Here is a 13,270-nt window from a genome sequence, read left to right as displayed (position 1 = left end):
TGTCTGATTTTGAGGTACTTTCCACTCTGGGAGGGAGAACAGAGGTTTTGTTGACAATTTCCTAAGAAAACAACCATAACTAAATCAAGGTAAAACAAAAAAACCGCACTAGACCAGACTATATAACTGGAGTCACTGGGTGGAGGGAGGGTGTGTAAATTCCCTTTTGGCACTCCATTGCAAATGCTGGAGCTCACACTATAACCAACAGACTCTTTAAAGAGGTCTGGGCTGCATGTTCAGAGATGCTACTTCGGCCATTGATCTTGAACATTCTCGAGGACACACCCTGAAATGGCTTCACTTCTCTCATCATCAAAATGTCACAGGTGACTCCACACAGCCCTGAGGAGCCACAGTGGGCCCATGGGCACCAGCTTTGCTGGGAGGGGCACCTTTTCCCATCTGCCTGCGAGCAGCCCATCGTGTATCTCCCCAGAGTACAAAGGCGTAGACATCGCCAGAATCTGTATGCCAGGAGCTGAATATCCTCTCCTGCTGTGTAGAGGGAAGGGACTTAAGGAGAGACATCTAGCTCTGATTCTTCAGATGAGGAGAAATGAAAGGCGAGTTGGGGGAAGATGCAGGGCTGGGCAGGGAGGCAGGGAGTCAAGGAAAAAGGAGGAAATGAAAATCAGCCACAGCTACTGCTTACTGAGCACCAATTTCCCCAAAGCTAAGAAAGCCCCTCTGTGGGGAGAGGAACGAAGCTCAGTTCAGTAACAGTAGTTTGTATTGATTGATGCTGTGATTCAGGCAATCAGGACAAATGGTTTTGGTTCGGGGCTTGCAGTCTGTGTCCCTGGATTATAGACAACCAGAGAGACAGGAAATGGGACCCAGGAGAATAGTTTTAATAAAAGAAACTTGAGTTATGTCTCCTGGAAGAGAGAAGCTGGAGTGATTTAATAATGACTGTCAAGTCTCCAAGGATGGTAACTGGCAGTTCTCTAGCAGCACCCAGAGAACAAGGAGGAACAGGTTTACAGTCTAGAGAGAAAAATTGAAATTGAATACCAAGACTCAGTTGAGTACCAAGACAGACGCCCTGGCCATGCGGGCTGTGCAGCACTGACAGACCCCCCCCCTCCCCAGGCATGTGGGTCTCTCCTGGGGAGACTCAGGAAGCGCCGCAGGCTGGGGGCTCAGAGCCCTGGGGAGCATGGCGGGCAGGCTAGACGTCACCAAAGTCTGCTGTGCCAAGTGATCTTACACATTGTAATGAAAGATATTTATTGAGCACTTGCCACCACCAGGTCTTGTTCTAAGTGCCTTAATATATTTCCTCGTGTAAATCCCCTTAATGATGCTTTGAACCGGGCACTGCTATCCCTCAGGTGAAGCATGGAGGAGTTCAGTAACTTGCCTAAAGTGATACAGGATGTATCAGAACCAGGATTCAAACCCACACAGCCCACCTTCCTCTTCTTAACCTCTTCTACAGTCAAGCAGATATTTCATCCCCATATATAGATGAAGAAACTGAGGCTCCAGAGGGTAGTAATTGCCGTGAAGTGGGGTGCCAGACCCTGAGGCCCACCTTTTATAGCATGTGTCAAGGATTCGTTCTCATCCTGCTCTCTCTGCTTCTTCGTTGTTTTTTTCTTGTGGTTGAGGTTAGGGTTTCTCTCTGTTCATGAGCCTCTTCATTCCCTAGGGGAGCTGGAGAAGCAGCAGGGAGCAAAAACACGCTCCTTCAAGTCTGGAGGAGCCCAGGTGGATCCGCAGTTGAAGCAGGGATCGCCTACAGGTGAGCCTTGGCCCTGCTCTGGAGTTTCAGATCCCAGGCCTGGATGGCTGGGCCAGGGAGGGCATGGAGGCCACTTACCGCCCCTGGGTGTGGGTTCCTGAGGATTGGGGATGAGGGAAGTGCTCATTTCCATGGCCATTTCTCCCTGCTTAGGAGCTCCAGGCTTCCTCTCATGGGGCCTTCATAGTGGGAGTGAGGAGGAAGGAGAGAGACTGCCCCAGGGCCCGGTGTCCACCTGCTGCCCACCATGGGGAGTCGGGCCCGAGCCCTGATAACCCTGGCCCTAGTGAGGACACCTTCTGCCCTCACACGCCCAGGCTCTTGGAAGACTGCTGGTTCATGGGGTGTTGAATTATTCACTCCACACAAATGAAGCCAGCTCTCGGCTTTATACCCCCATTGGCCATGCTCCTAGGTCTGCTTCCTTCCTCCCACTGACACCTCTACCCACCTACATCTTGCTCTCCCCTCACTCCCACCTTCAGGGAAGACTTACTCCACCTTCACAGTCCCAAATGAAAAAGAATTAGAAGAGGTGGCATGAGAATTAAACCCCATCACATCAAACCCCCAGCAAACTACCCAGAACTATGCGCTCATTAATTCATTCAGGCACCTATTCTTACGTGTAACAAACATTTATGAGTGCCTGCTGCGTGTCCCGCGTTAAGCACTGGGAAGCCAGGGTCCTAGCAAGACGTCGGCTTGAGCCTAGAAACTCCATGCTGGTCCACACCCCTCAGTGACGGCCAGGATGCCATGCTGCTGTAACATACGTGCTCACAGGGCGAGTCACACCAGCTGGGAGATGTGACTCATTTTCTAGGCAGGACTGAGAGCTCTTTGAGCTGCATGGAGATGCTCACTGTGATGTCACCTTCTGTACTGGAGTTTGACCTGCCATCATGCATTCGTGATTCTCCCCCACCTCTCGCCCCCGCCTGCTTTTCAGCCGGCCCCTTTCTTTCTGTCAGGTCACAGCTGCTTGTTTCCGCAGCTGTTTATCCAGAGCTGAATCGCAGCTGTGATCGACTCCCTGACAGCCCACTGCACGCTCTGCAGCCCAGCTGCCTCTTTGAAGCTGCAGCCCTGGTCAGACAAGCCCTGTCCCCCAGGCCCTGTCCCCCAGGCCCTGTCTATCAGGGGCCTCCACATGGAGTGCTTCTTGGTCCCAAACACTGGCCCAGCTCCCTTTTGTGCTACAGAAGGCAGGGGATGAGTGCAGCGTGGGAGCTGACAACCTCCCCCACCCCAGGGGTGTGAGAAATAAGAGGGGTTCTGGCAGAGGAGCCCTGGAATGCCTGCTGGGTGGGATGGGGAGGGCAGGAAGATGACTGAACCAGAAAAAGTCATCAAGTTGTCCCTGGGGGTCCACAGGGTCTCTGGTGCGGCGCCAGGCCAGTCAGTCCACCATTGTAGCAATTACAGAGCCATCACGGGCTCTCCCATGCCAGGCCCTGTGGTGGGTGCTTGGAAGCCTCACTTCACTGAATCCCCACCAGTGGGCCAAGCAGCGGGGATGGGAACAGAAAAGGAACTTGGCCCCTCCTCATACAAAGGAGCCTGTGTTTGAAGGAGGCTGGCGAACGTGGTGCCCACAAATGCCCAGTAGAGCCTCCTTGTGTTTCTGGGATCCAAGAACCAACACCAGCTCATAACCAGCCTGCACAGTCCATGTCGGGAAGGCTCCACAATGGCCAGGTTAGACAGAATCTCAGAGGTCTTCTGGTCTGTGGAGGCTCAGAGAGGTGTGACATCTTGCCCAGGTCACACAGCTGGGCTCCCCTGCCAGTCCACTGCCCTGGCTGCATCTCAGGAGTGGCGTGGCACCCAGGGTCTCACCAGCCACGCCCTCTTGTTGTAGGCATGCTCAGTTTGAGGGGTCGGAGGGGGTAGGGGTTTGTATCGGGAGGGTGGAGAATGAGCCCTGTGCTCTTTGCATTCAAAGCCAAAAGGGAAGCTGCGCTGGGCGAGAGGCCTTCGGAGAGCACGGTGGAGGTGAGTGGAGGCCTGGTTGCCCCGGTGAGTGGTTCTGTGCCCCCGCTTGTCCTTCTCACTGTCTCTGTTGTTTCTCTTCTCAGGTATTAATCAATGCCTCCCCAGCCCGACTCACCATTTTACCAATTTCAAGAGATACAATTAAAAGTTACTGCTAGCATGGGTAATGCCACTGTTCAGCGCCTAGTTAAGCTGCAGCACTTCCTCCCAACCCCAGCCTGGCCATCTGATTGCCCTCCCAGGCCCTGACTAACACCTTACAGATGAAGCCCTCTCCCCCCCCCCCCGAAGCCCACGCCACCAGCACACTGCTCACCGACCCCCTAACACCTGCTGTATCAGAGAACCTAATATTCTTACCCCCCCACCCCATGCCTCTTGGACCCTGCCCTCTGGTACCTCTTGGAGAAGCTGGAGGACAGAGCTTCTCCCTGGAACAGCTGGTCCATCTGGAAAGTGGGCCACAGGGCAGGGTGTGTGCAGGAGAATGAAGCAGAATAGATTGCGGTTGTCTTAGGGGTTTTTGCGGGGAGAGCTGATCTCTCTGAAGACTGTCCATGTGAGAGGGAAGCCCATCCTCAAACCACATGGGAAGGACTGGAGAGTAGCCACAGCAGCCACTCCTTCCCAGGCACCAAGAGCGTCCCCTGTTTGCCCTGCGAGCCTTGCTGGGCCCCTGTCCTCCTGCACTGGCTCCCCTCAAACCCCAATGAGCCTCCTCACTCCTGTTCTGCCAAGCCTCCAGGGACCACTAGCTGCTCACACAGACACCTCCTTTCCCACCGCCCCCCACACCCAAGCTGGAGGAGCCCCCACGTAGAGATCTGGGGGAGCAGCCCTGCCACCTATCAGCCTGACTAAGCTCAGGGAAGCCCCAGGATACCCAGGGGAGCCCAGTTTCTTCTCGCTCCCCACGGCCCCCATCTCCCACACACCTGTGTCTGGAGGAGGCACCTTTACACCGAGGAGCTTCCTGCCCCAGCAGCTGACAAGCCCCCAGGGTGGGTATTCCATCCCCTGCCCCCTCCGCTCCCCATCTTCCTGCAGCTGCCCATTCTCTAGCCTTGCAGATAAACACACCAAGTTACCAGCCCTCGGGTTTGTTCTGCCAGCCCTGCCCGCACCTTAGCCGGACCTGCACAGGGAGGACAAGCACTCTGATGGCCCGTTCTCCCCTCCAGCCCTCCCCAGAGGGCCATGTGGCTATCTGCAAGGCTGCCACCCCAGCTAGCCCCAGGGCCCTGCCAGCCTCTGTTCCCGCACAGAGGGCAGCCTCGCTGCCCCACCCTCTCAGCTGGACCCTGAGTTCCCTTGTCCTCTGCCCTCTCTCTGTCATTTCCCCATTGCCTGGCCAAGCCCCTCTGGCAGGCGCTTCTCCATCTTCGAGCTGCTACTCATGTTCCATCCTCAATCAATCTCTCTCTCTCTCTCTCTCTCTCTCTCTCTCTCTCTCCCTCTCTCTCTCTCTCTCCTTTCTTTCTTCAGCAGGGGGTCAGAATGAGAAAATATTTTGCTGTCACTTCCTGCTTTTCACTTACTATTAAAGATAAGGGATCAGGCTGGGGCGGGGAGGAGGGAGGTGAGACAGTGGAGGTGGGATCAGAAAGGGGAGGTGAAGAGGAGGGGCAGAATGAGGTCCAGAGCTGTGGGCTACATGGGGGCAGCTGGGGAGGGGGAGGAAGAGGGCTCGGCGAGTGTGGACTGGGCAGCTAGGCATTTGCCTGGGGAGGGGCAGCCATAGAGTCTTGGGGGGTGGGGGGAACAGAAGGGACACAAGCCTGCCCCTGCTGTCTTGGCCACTTTTCTCCTGGGAAATAGGTCAGAATATGAGCAGGTGGGGAAGGGAGCTTGTCCCTGCCACCCCCCGCCCTGCCCTCATTAGCAGTGGACAGAGGCCTTCTGTCCAAGTGAGGGCCACAGAGGGCTCCCCAGGAGGGAAGTGGCCCAGCCACGCTCTCTGCCCACCCTGTGCCTTGGCAGGGCAGTGCAGGGCTCAGGAACCCCTTCATTAGTTTGGGGGAATCTCAGGCCTGGGAAGTGCTGCCAAGGCTGGAGGTTGAGAATGAAGAGTAAAGACTGCCACATGCTGAGCATGGCTGGGGGCTTGTGACTATGGAAGGGCAGGCAGATGGGGCTCGGGAGCTGTGGAGAGGGACACAGGCCACTGGGAGAGGGGACCCAGGAAGCGGGGATCCCTGAAATTGCACCTTTTGCCAATAAATGGGGTTAAGATCTGCTGGTTAGGGGCCCGAGATCATTTTGGGCTGGGCCTTCCTGGTCTAGGCCTGGGGATAAGGTCCCCTCCCTGTAGCCTGGATCCTCCTGGGCTTGGCACAGGCTGTCCTAGGTGGTGGTTCCAAGGACAGTAGAAAACATCCTCAGAGAGAAGGGGCTCGCCCCCCCCCCAAAGGGCTCAGGTGTCGGGAGGGGGTTGTAGTATCTAGAGACTTGCGGGGTGAGGAATTAAAGCCCTCTCCTTCCAGAATCCTCTAGCCGCTCTGCCACCCATTTCCTCCCCTCCCCCTGCTAGCAAGAAGAGGCCAGGCTGGTTCATAGGGACCTCCATGGCCTGAGGGAGGGGGCCACCTCCTCATGCCCCACCTAGGAGATAAGGATTAGAATCCTTTCTGGATACCCCCTCCTGCAGCAGAATAAGTTTAACCAGGATCCAGGTTGGGCCATAAAGGCAGCTGGGGATCAGACTCTGGCCTTTGCTCTCTAGGCTGCTCTTGAATGTGTGGTCATGGCCTTGGGAGTCGGGGGGTAGGGGAGAGTTCCAGATCACCCCTCAGGGGTCCCTGGCATTCTGGGGTTTGGGTGCCTTCATGATGTCTACAGTGACAATGAGGCTTCCCCTCTAACAAAGCCAGAGGAAGGAGAGGGCTGGAAACTCTCAGATGCTTAACCCTGTCCTTGAGTCCTCTCTTGGCTCTCAACATACCCTGGGAGGCAGGGAGGGAGCAAAGACCCTTACCCCAGTTTTTCAAGCTCAGAAGCTGGTAGAGAGGAAGGTGGGGAGTTTACCCATAGCCCAAAGCCACCCAGCAGGGCCATGAAGTCAGACTGCAGAGCTATGCAGAACCTCAGTGAGTCTATAGTCCAAATGCCCATCTCACAGATGTGGAGACTGAGGCTGAGAGAACTGAGGCTGCTCATGGTCGGTGGCAGAACTCGTCAGTCTCTTGACTGCAGGGATGGAACCTCTGTTGGCTGCCAGTTTTCCTCTGGTGGAGAGATGGGGAGTGGGTCAAGGTGAGGGCTGAGAGGCCCTAATGGGCACAGGAGCCAGGGAAGGGGAGAAGGGAGGCTCAGGGTAGCCAGTCCTAGTAGCTGGGAATTAGTCTTGTAACATTTCATGCTTCTCTGGCTGTTTCTAAACTAGGTGTCAATTCACAACAGGCTTCAAACGTCCCAACACAACTCCGGGCTGGGGGCCCAGAGGAGAGCTGCGGTGCCACCGCCAGACCCGCAGCCTAGCCCCTTGAGAGAGCAGCCCCCACCGTTGCCGCCATCACCACCCACGCCCCCAGGGACCCTGGTGCAGTGTCAGCAAATTGTCAAGGTCATTGTCCTGGACAAGCCCTGCTTGGCCCGCATGGAGCCCCTGCTAAGCCAGGCTCTCTCCAGCTACGCCTCTTCCTCCTCTGACTCCTGCGGCTCCCCCCGCCCCCCTACAACCACCCTCACCAGTACTGCCCACCAGGCTCCTTGCTGCACCGGCGCCGCTACTCCAGTGGCTCCAGGAGCCTGGTGTAGACTGTTTCCCAGACTGCTGCCCCAGGGGGCTGCCACCAGGGTCCCTGGGTTGTACCCTGGAGCCCCGGCCGCCCCTTCACTGCTCCCCACACCCTGGCACGCTGTGTTCCTGGTCACCATCACCATTGTTTTGGAAAAGAACCTCGATCCCTGGCACCTGGGTTTGCCTCACCTGACATGCATCCCATACTCAGCTGAACACCACCCCCCTCCCCCCCTCAATCTGGAGACTCCACCACACTCCCCTGGGCCCTGCATGGCTGCATGGCCAGGCCTCCTCCTCCTGCCACCACTCACCACGTGGACCATGGACTTCGGAGGATAAGAACTGAGGGCCTACCCAGCTTCTGGGTCCTGAGTCTGAGTCTGTTGGGTACTAGGCTGCAGGCTGGAAGGGGGGTACAAGGGGAGCCAGCACCCAGCACCGGGCAGCAAGTGGCCTGGCTCCCCGCTCAGCTCTAGGTGCCGCACTGAGTGGAGGAGAGTTGGCCCTGGATCCCTGAAGGGACCAGGGAAGTGGGAGTGTGAGAAGGGGTCTTTTTCTGCTGCACCTGCCGCCCCCCACAACTGGCAGACGCAGGAGGTCTGGCTGTCCCCAAGGATGTTGGTTGTCCTGATTAGGTCCTCCCCCTCGTCCCAGGGCCTGCCCTTCCTCTGGAGCTGGGCACTGCCTGCCCAGGGCTGCGCAGACTCCAGGAAAGCTTTGAGAGAGGGAGGGAGGAGGGGGACCCGTCTCACCTCTCTCTAGGTCAATTCAACCGGCTGTGGAACCGTGAGGTCATTCATCTAAAATGAATCTTTTTAGGGTTTTAGTTCTCCAGCCCCAAATAACACCCGGCCAACGCGAATGTGCACCGGGGCCTGAATAAGGGGGCCTGGGAGTAGAGTGGTTAGTTCCCTCCCCTGTGGCATTGGAGACAGGGAGGAGGGGCAATGGTTTGCCCAGGGGCAAATGCAGCCAGAGGAGATGGTTGGAGAGGACGGCTCCCTCTTGCATGGTTTCCGTGGCCTCACGAGGGATTTGGATGCAGAAGTGGGCGGGAGAAGCAGGTGCTCCACAGGCACGTGCCTTCCCCCTGCTGCCATCCCAAACTTGCCCCTCAGCCTTTAAATCTCCCGCCTCTCCACCTCCCCCAAGAAGTGGCCCACCTCCTGCAGGGGGCACTAAGAGTCCCTGTCCCCTCAACATTGCAAAGAGCGCAAAGTGGGTCTCACCAACCCCCTCCGGGCCAAATAGCACTGGGGAGTCAACCTTTAGGTGACCCCACAGGGCCTGGGCAGCCCCCTCAAAGACCTCAGAAGATACCCGGGCCCCAGTCATGCCCTTTCAGGAGGTGTTTGTCTAAGCCAGGCCAGGTTCCAATCCTGGGCCGTCATTCCATTGCTGTCCTTCATCGAGCTCCCCTCCTACTTAGAGCCCATTATCAAAGTGTCCCCAGAGGTGGAAGTGAACGTGGGCCAGTCTAAAGTGAATGTGCTTCTCCCTGACCCTACCTCACACCCCAAATGCAGTGCCCTGGGCCAGCTAGGAGACCCTGATCCTTATCCTGCGCTCAGAGCTTCCAGATGACCTGGTTTCATTTGTATGTGTGTGGTCACCAAACGTCATTATGGCGTCACCCAGCAAGTTTATTTCTAGCCCTGTCTTTGTCATCCTGGGATCCGTAACTTGTGACCAATTTGCTGTCTCCTCCGTGTGGCTCCCCAGCCAAGCTGCTTTTGTCCTTATTGTCTTGGTCCCTCTCTTGTGTCTCTACTGTAACAAGGACATGCCAATAAGAGGCTTTCAGAACAGAGTGGCTGACAGATAGAGCCACAAACTACATTTCTGATGCCCGTGGCCAAGGCAGGGATCGCCCATAGAGTGCGAGCGGGAAGAGGAGCAGAGTTGGGGTGGGAGTGAATGAATCTTGAATAAGGGGGCCTGGAAATAGAGTGGAAGTTAATGGGTGGGCAGCGGGGAGTATGAGTTATGAAGGAAGGGGTGGTGGGTTGAGGTGGCCAAACCTGATTATGGGATGGGGACCATGAATGCCAGGGGCTGGTGAGGAAGCAGCAGCCCCTACCATCAGGCCCCTTGTCACCGCCCACATAGTGCTTCTCATTGAAAAGTGCTCTCCTCCCTGCCGGTGGGCGTGGCAGCCCTGGCCCCTTCCTCCCACCTCTGCTGCAGCCCTGACTGCAAACAGAATCTCAGAGGTCTTGGGGATGGAGCACACAGAGCCTTCCCTGAGGACCCGGATGCTCGGGGACTGGGGCTTGCCCCCGGGCACTGCGGTGGCTTCCCTGGGACCCTGGCAGCACTGGGAGTCCCAGCCCGGGAAGCAGACCAGCCTGGGCTCTGCAGCACAAGAGCCAAGCCTGAGCTGTGAGGCTTTTCATCCCAGTAGCCTGGGCAAGGGACAGTTGGCCCTCCTCCTGTTAGGGAAGCAACAGTTCCCAGTGTCTGCATCCTCCCGCCCCTCTCCTGCCAGCAGGCTAAGGCTGGGACCCCCTCATCCCCGCCCCCAGAGCCTAGCCCTAGAAACCTTGGACAAGCCTCCTGCCCTTGCAGAGGCCCTGCTGGAGATGCTCATGGGGCCCCCTGCTCTCCCAAGGCTGAGGGCACTGGAGTGCTGACTGAGCCCCGGACACAACCCCAACATGGCCCCACTCTATCAACTCTCTAGGCCTTACTTTGGGGGACCTGAGCCCCTTTCTCAATTTTATCCATTTGGCTCCAGCTCCAGAATCAGGAGTGGAGATGAGATGAGCTTTCCCACCCACTCTTGGGTAAGTCCCATCTCCAAACCTGGAGCGAGACCTGCCCGGGCAGCTTGAGCTGGAAGCCTGCCTGCTTGTGTCCAAAGGCACACATGTCTATCAGCCCGGGCCCTTGACCCCACCCCACCCCACCTATCCCCTGTAGCCTGCCAGAACGTCTCTTGTACCCGATAGCTGCTCTGATAACCACCTGTCTGTCTGCCCTGTGTTCTGCTGTGCGTACCTTCCTGCTGCACCCCCTCCCCGCAGGCACCCCTCACCCTGTTGGAGAGAAACCTCTCTAGGGAAGGCAGGGTGGCTGCACCCAGCGACTAATCCAAATGGCAAATATTTTGTAACAAAATAGCCCAGAGGTATTTTATCTGTTCAATTCATAGAGTTTTAGAGATTATATTGAAATATGTCACTTGAGCAAATTGTCGGTTGTGTTTCTTTTGTTCTGCAAGAGGGAGGGTCCATCGTCACTCAGAAGGTCTAATTGGGGAGGGTCTGAGCAAGAGGACAGTCTGATGTTCTTAGCCCTGGGGTCTTTCAGGGGGCAGCTGGGCTGCCAGGCTGTTCTCCGGCCATAGTGGCATCACCCCTTTTACCCCAGAGTGACACCCTTCTGAGCCACGCTGTGACAAGACTAGGAAGTCCTGTCTTAAGTTAATGAGGCTTGGGTATGTGGGGGAGGGGTCATCTGATGGGTGGGCACAGGGTTGGAGCTAGGGTACAAGGCCCACTAAAATACACACACACACACACACACACACACACACACACACTCAGCTTTGAGCCAATTGAGAGAGCAGGTTATAACAGGGACGAGGGACACTTTTGGAGAAGGGATCACCCTGACGGCCAGTGTGCACCCAGCAGAGTGAGAGATGGGGGCCAAGAGCCCATGGGCCCTGCTTGGCTTTCTGTCACAGGAGTGAGGGACTGCTGGGTCATCACCCTCAGGTGACTCACCAGACATCAGTTCCAAAAGCCTGACCTAATCACAGCATGTGCTGTGACAAGCCCTAGGGTGTGCTATTTGCAATGGAAGGGGGGCGGCAGACCTAAGTAAAAGGATTGGGGGAATATTGCTGGAAAAAGTGCACAGAGCCATAGAGTGCAATGGAGCAAACGTTTACCAAGCCCCATGGTGTGTCAGGTGCCCTGTTGGTTGCCGGAAGGGAGGCCAAGGTTCTGCAGAGGATATGACAGCAGCCAAGTGGCTGTAAGCCAGGAGAGCAGGCTGACACAAGGTCGCTTGGCGAGCGTACACAGCTGCGTCAATGCTCAGATCAGGCTCCACAACAGGCTTGACACAGAGTGACCTCTTCTGGCTGCAAGAGAGGAGAGCCTTCCAGCCAAGCTGAGGCCAGAGGCGCCACCTGTGGGAGAAATGCTACTGGCCATGATGGCCGGTCCAGGGACACCTGTGAAGACACACCCAGCTCCCCTGGTGACTGGAACTCTGAACTCCCCGAAATCTCGATAGCTCCGCAGGCTGGGTCCCCTTATTCCTTTAAAATGAAAGAAAACCTGACCTCACCCTCCTTCCAGAAAAAGGGAAATTCCAGGAGAAGCCTGGGGCCAGCTATGACCTGTCACATCCTGGGAACTCGCTGACCCGGGGAGCTGAGGACTAGCCCCTTGAGAGCACCCCTGAGGGGACCAGCTCAGCTCAGGCCTGGGAGAGGACTAAGGCTCAAAGGACTGCTGCCGTCTGTGCGGGGTGTGGAGTGCTGCCACCATCCTCCCAGCCGCTGCCCCTGACAGAGCCCCCTGGGGTCCCAGGCCCTCTGTTCCATCTGCCATAGGAATGGAGAGCTATGGTTCCTTATAATGACCATTTAGATGGGGAAACTCAGCCGTTGACTTGGAATGTTTCCAATAAGGTGCTTGGAATTCCCCGGTTTCTGGCTGAGAGCGATGGGCCAGAACATGAGGCCAGCGCTAGAAATCAGGGAAATGCAACCAGCTCATGACCACCTGGCGTGTGCCAGGTGCTGGTCTAGGTGTCGGGATAGGCCCAGAATGTGACAAGCCATGCCTCTGCCCTCGAGTTCCCACTGGGTAGTGCCCTCAGAAATCAACAAGCAGACCGGCTACTTTCACACAGATGGTGGTGCAGCAGGGGTGCTGCAGGGGGGCAGCTGAAGAGCCTTCAAGGAAGGCCTCTCCGACGGGGCAGATTCAACAAGGCGAAGGTCAGGTTCCAGGGCAGGTGAGCCGTTCAGACACCACCTCTAGGGGAGAGTCTGTAAGTTTCCTGGTGTATGAATTTACTTACGTGAAAATTCTCATATACCTTACTGAGGTGCGTTTTACAATCTCCTTTATTAAGGAAATAATGAAACTGGACTTCTGGGAAACCCAGGGCAAAGGGTCACCACAATCAGCGGGGAAGGAGGGCTGACAGCAGCAGGCTGGCCCCTGGAGAAGGCGGTGGGTGAGGTAACATCAAAGGCTGGGCTGCAGCAGGAGGAGCCAGGCCCCCAACTAGACCCCAGAGGACAAACCCCAGCCGTCAGGACAAGCTGCCAGGGCAGCTCCTGATCAGGAGGTACCACCAGGTCCTGGTGGGCCTGCAGGAAGCCCTCTGTCCATCTCCTCCCATCACCCCCATCCAAGCAGGTCAGGTTTGCTATCCTATATAATAAAGAGCTAATATGCAAATGGTCATCACACCCTCTCGCCATCATGCCGTGATGCCCTCATGCCATCATAATCCATCACCAGGAGGCTGCGTGCACAGCGGGCGCGCGTGGGTGGGTGGGGACTTGATGCTGCATGCGTGGTGTGGAGCCGGGTCCCAGCAGCTCCGTGCAGTGAGGCCTGGGAGTCCTGGCAGCTCTGACTTACCTCTTTGGGGCAATCAATCATGAGGCTTCCGCACTGTGAGAAGGCACAGGCCAGGCTGAGGGACCCCCTGCCCCCTGAGTGCATGAGTTTCGTGCACCAGACTTCTTGTTTAAAATAATAACAGGGTGGACTTCATAGCCTAGTTCCCATGGCTTTGTGGGGGTG

General features: G+C 56.6%; 1 protein-coding gene across 1 annotated transcript in view; it reads left to right on the top strand.

The window, feature by feature from the left end:
- Positions 1–10,683, top strand: part of IQSEC3 (IQ motif and Sec7 domain 3) — a gene marked incomplete at its 5' end in the record, with an annotated part of 108,881 nt that extends 98,198 nt beyond the window's left edge. The window contains 3 exons of the mRNA XM_006771318.2: positions 1,658–1,750; positions 3,699–3,748; positions 7,131–10,683. Of these exons, the coding sequence (XP_006771381.2) occupies positions 1,658–1,750; positions 3,699–3,748; positions 7,131–7,829 (842 nt within the window). The remainder of the gene's footprint in view (positions 1–1,657; positions 1,751–3,698; positions 3,749–7,130) is intronic.
- Between the last annotated feature and the right edge of the window lie 2,587 nt (positions 10,684–13,270).

Source organism: Myotis davidii, unplaced genomic scaffold, assembly GCF_000327345.1.
Source record: "Myotis davidii unplaced genomic scaffold, ASM32734v1 scaffold944, whole genome shotgun sequence".
Lineage (NCBI taxonomy): Eukaryota > Metazoa > Chordata > Mammalia > Chiroptera > Vespertilionidae > Myotis > Myotis davidii.
This window is presented reverse-complemented; position numbering and strand designations above follow the sequence as displayed.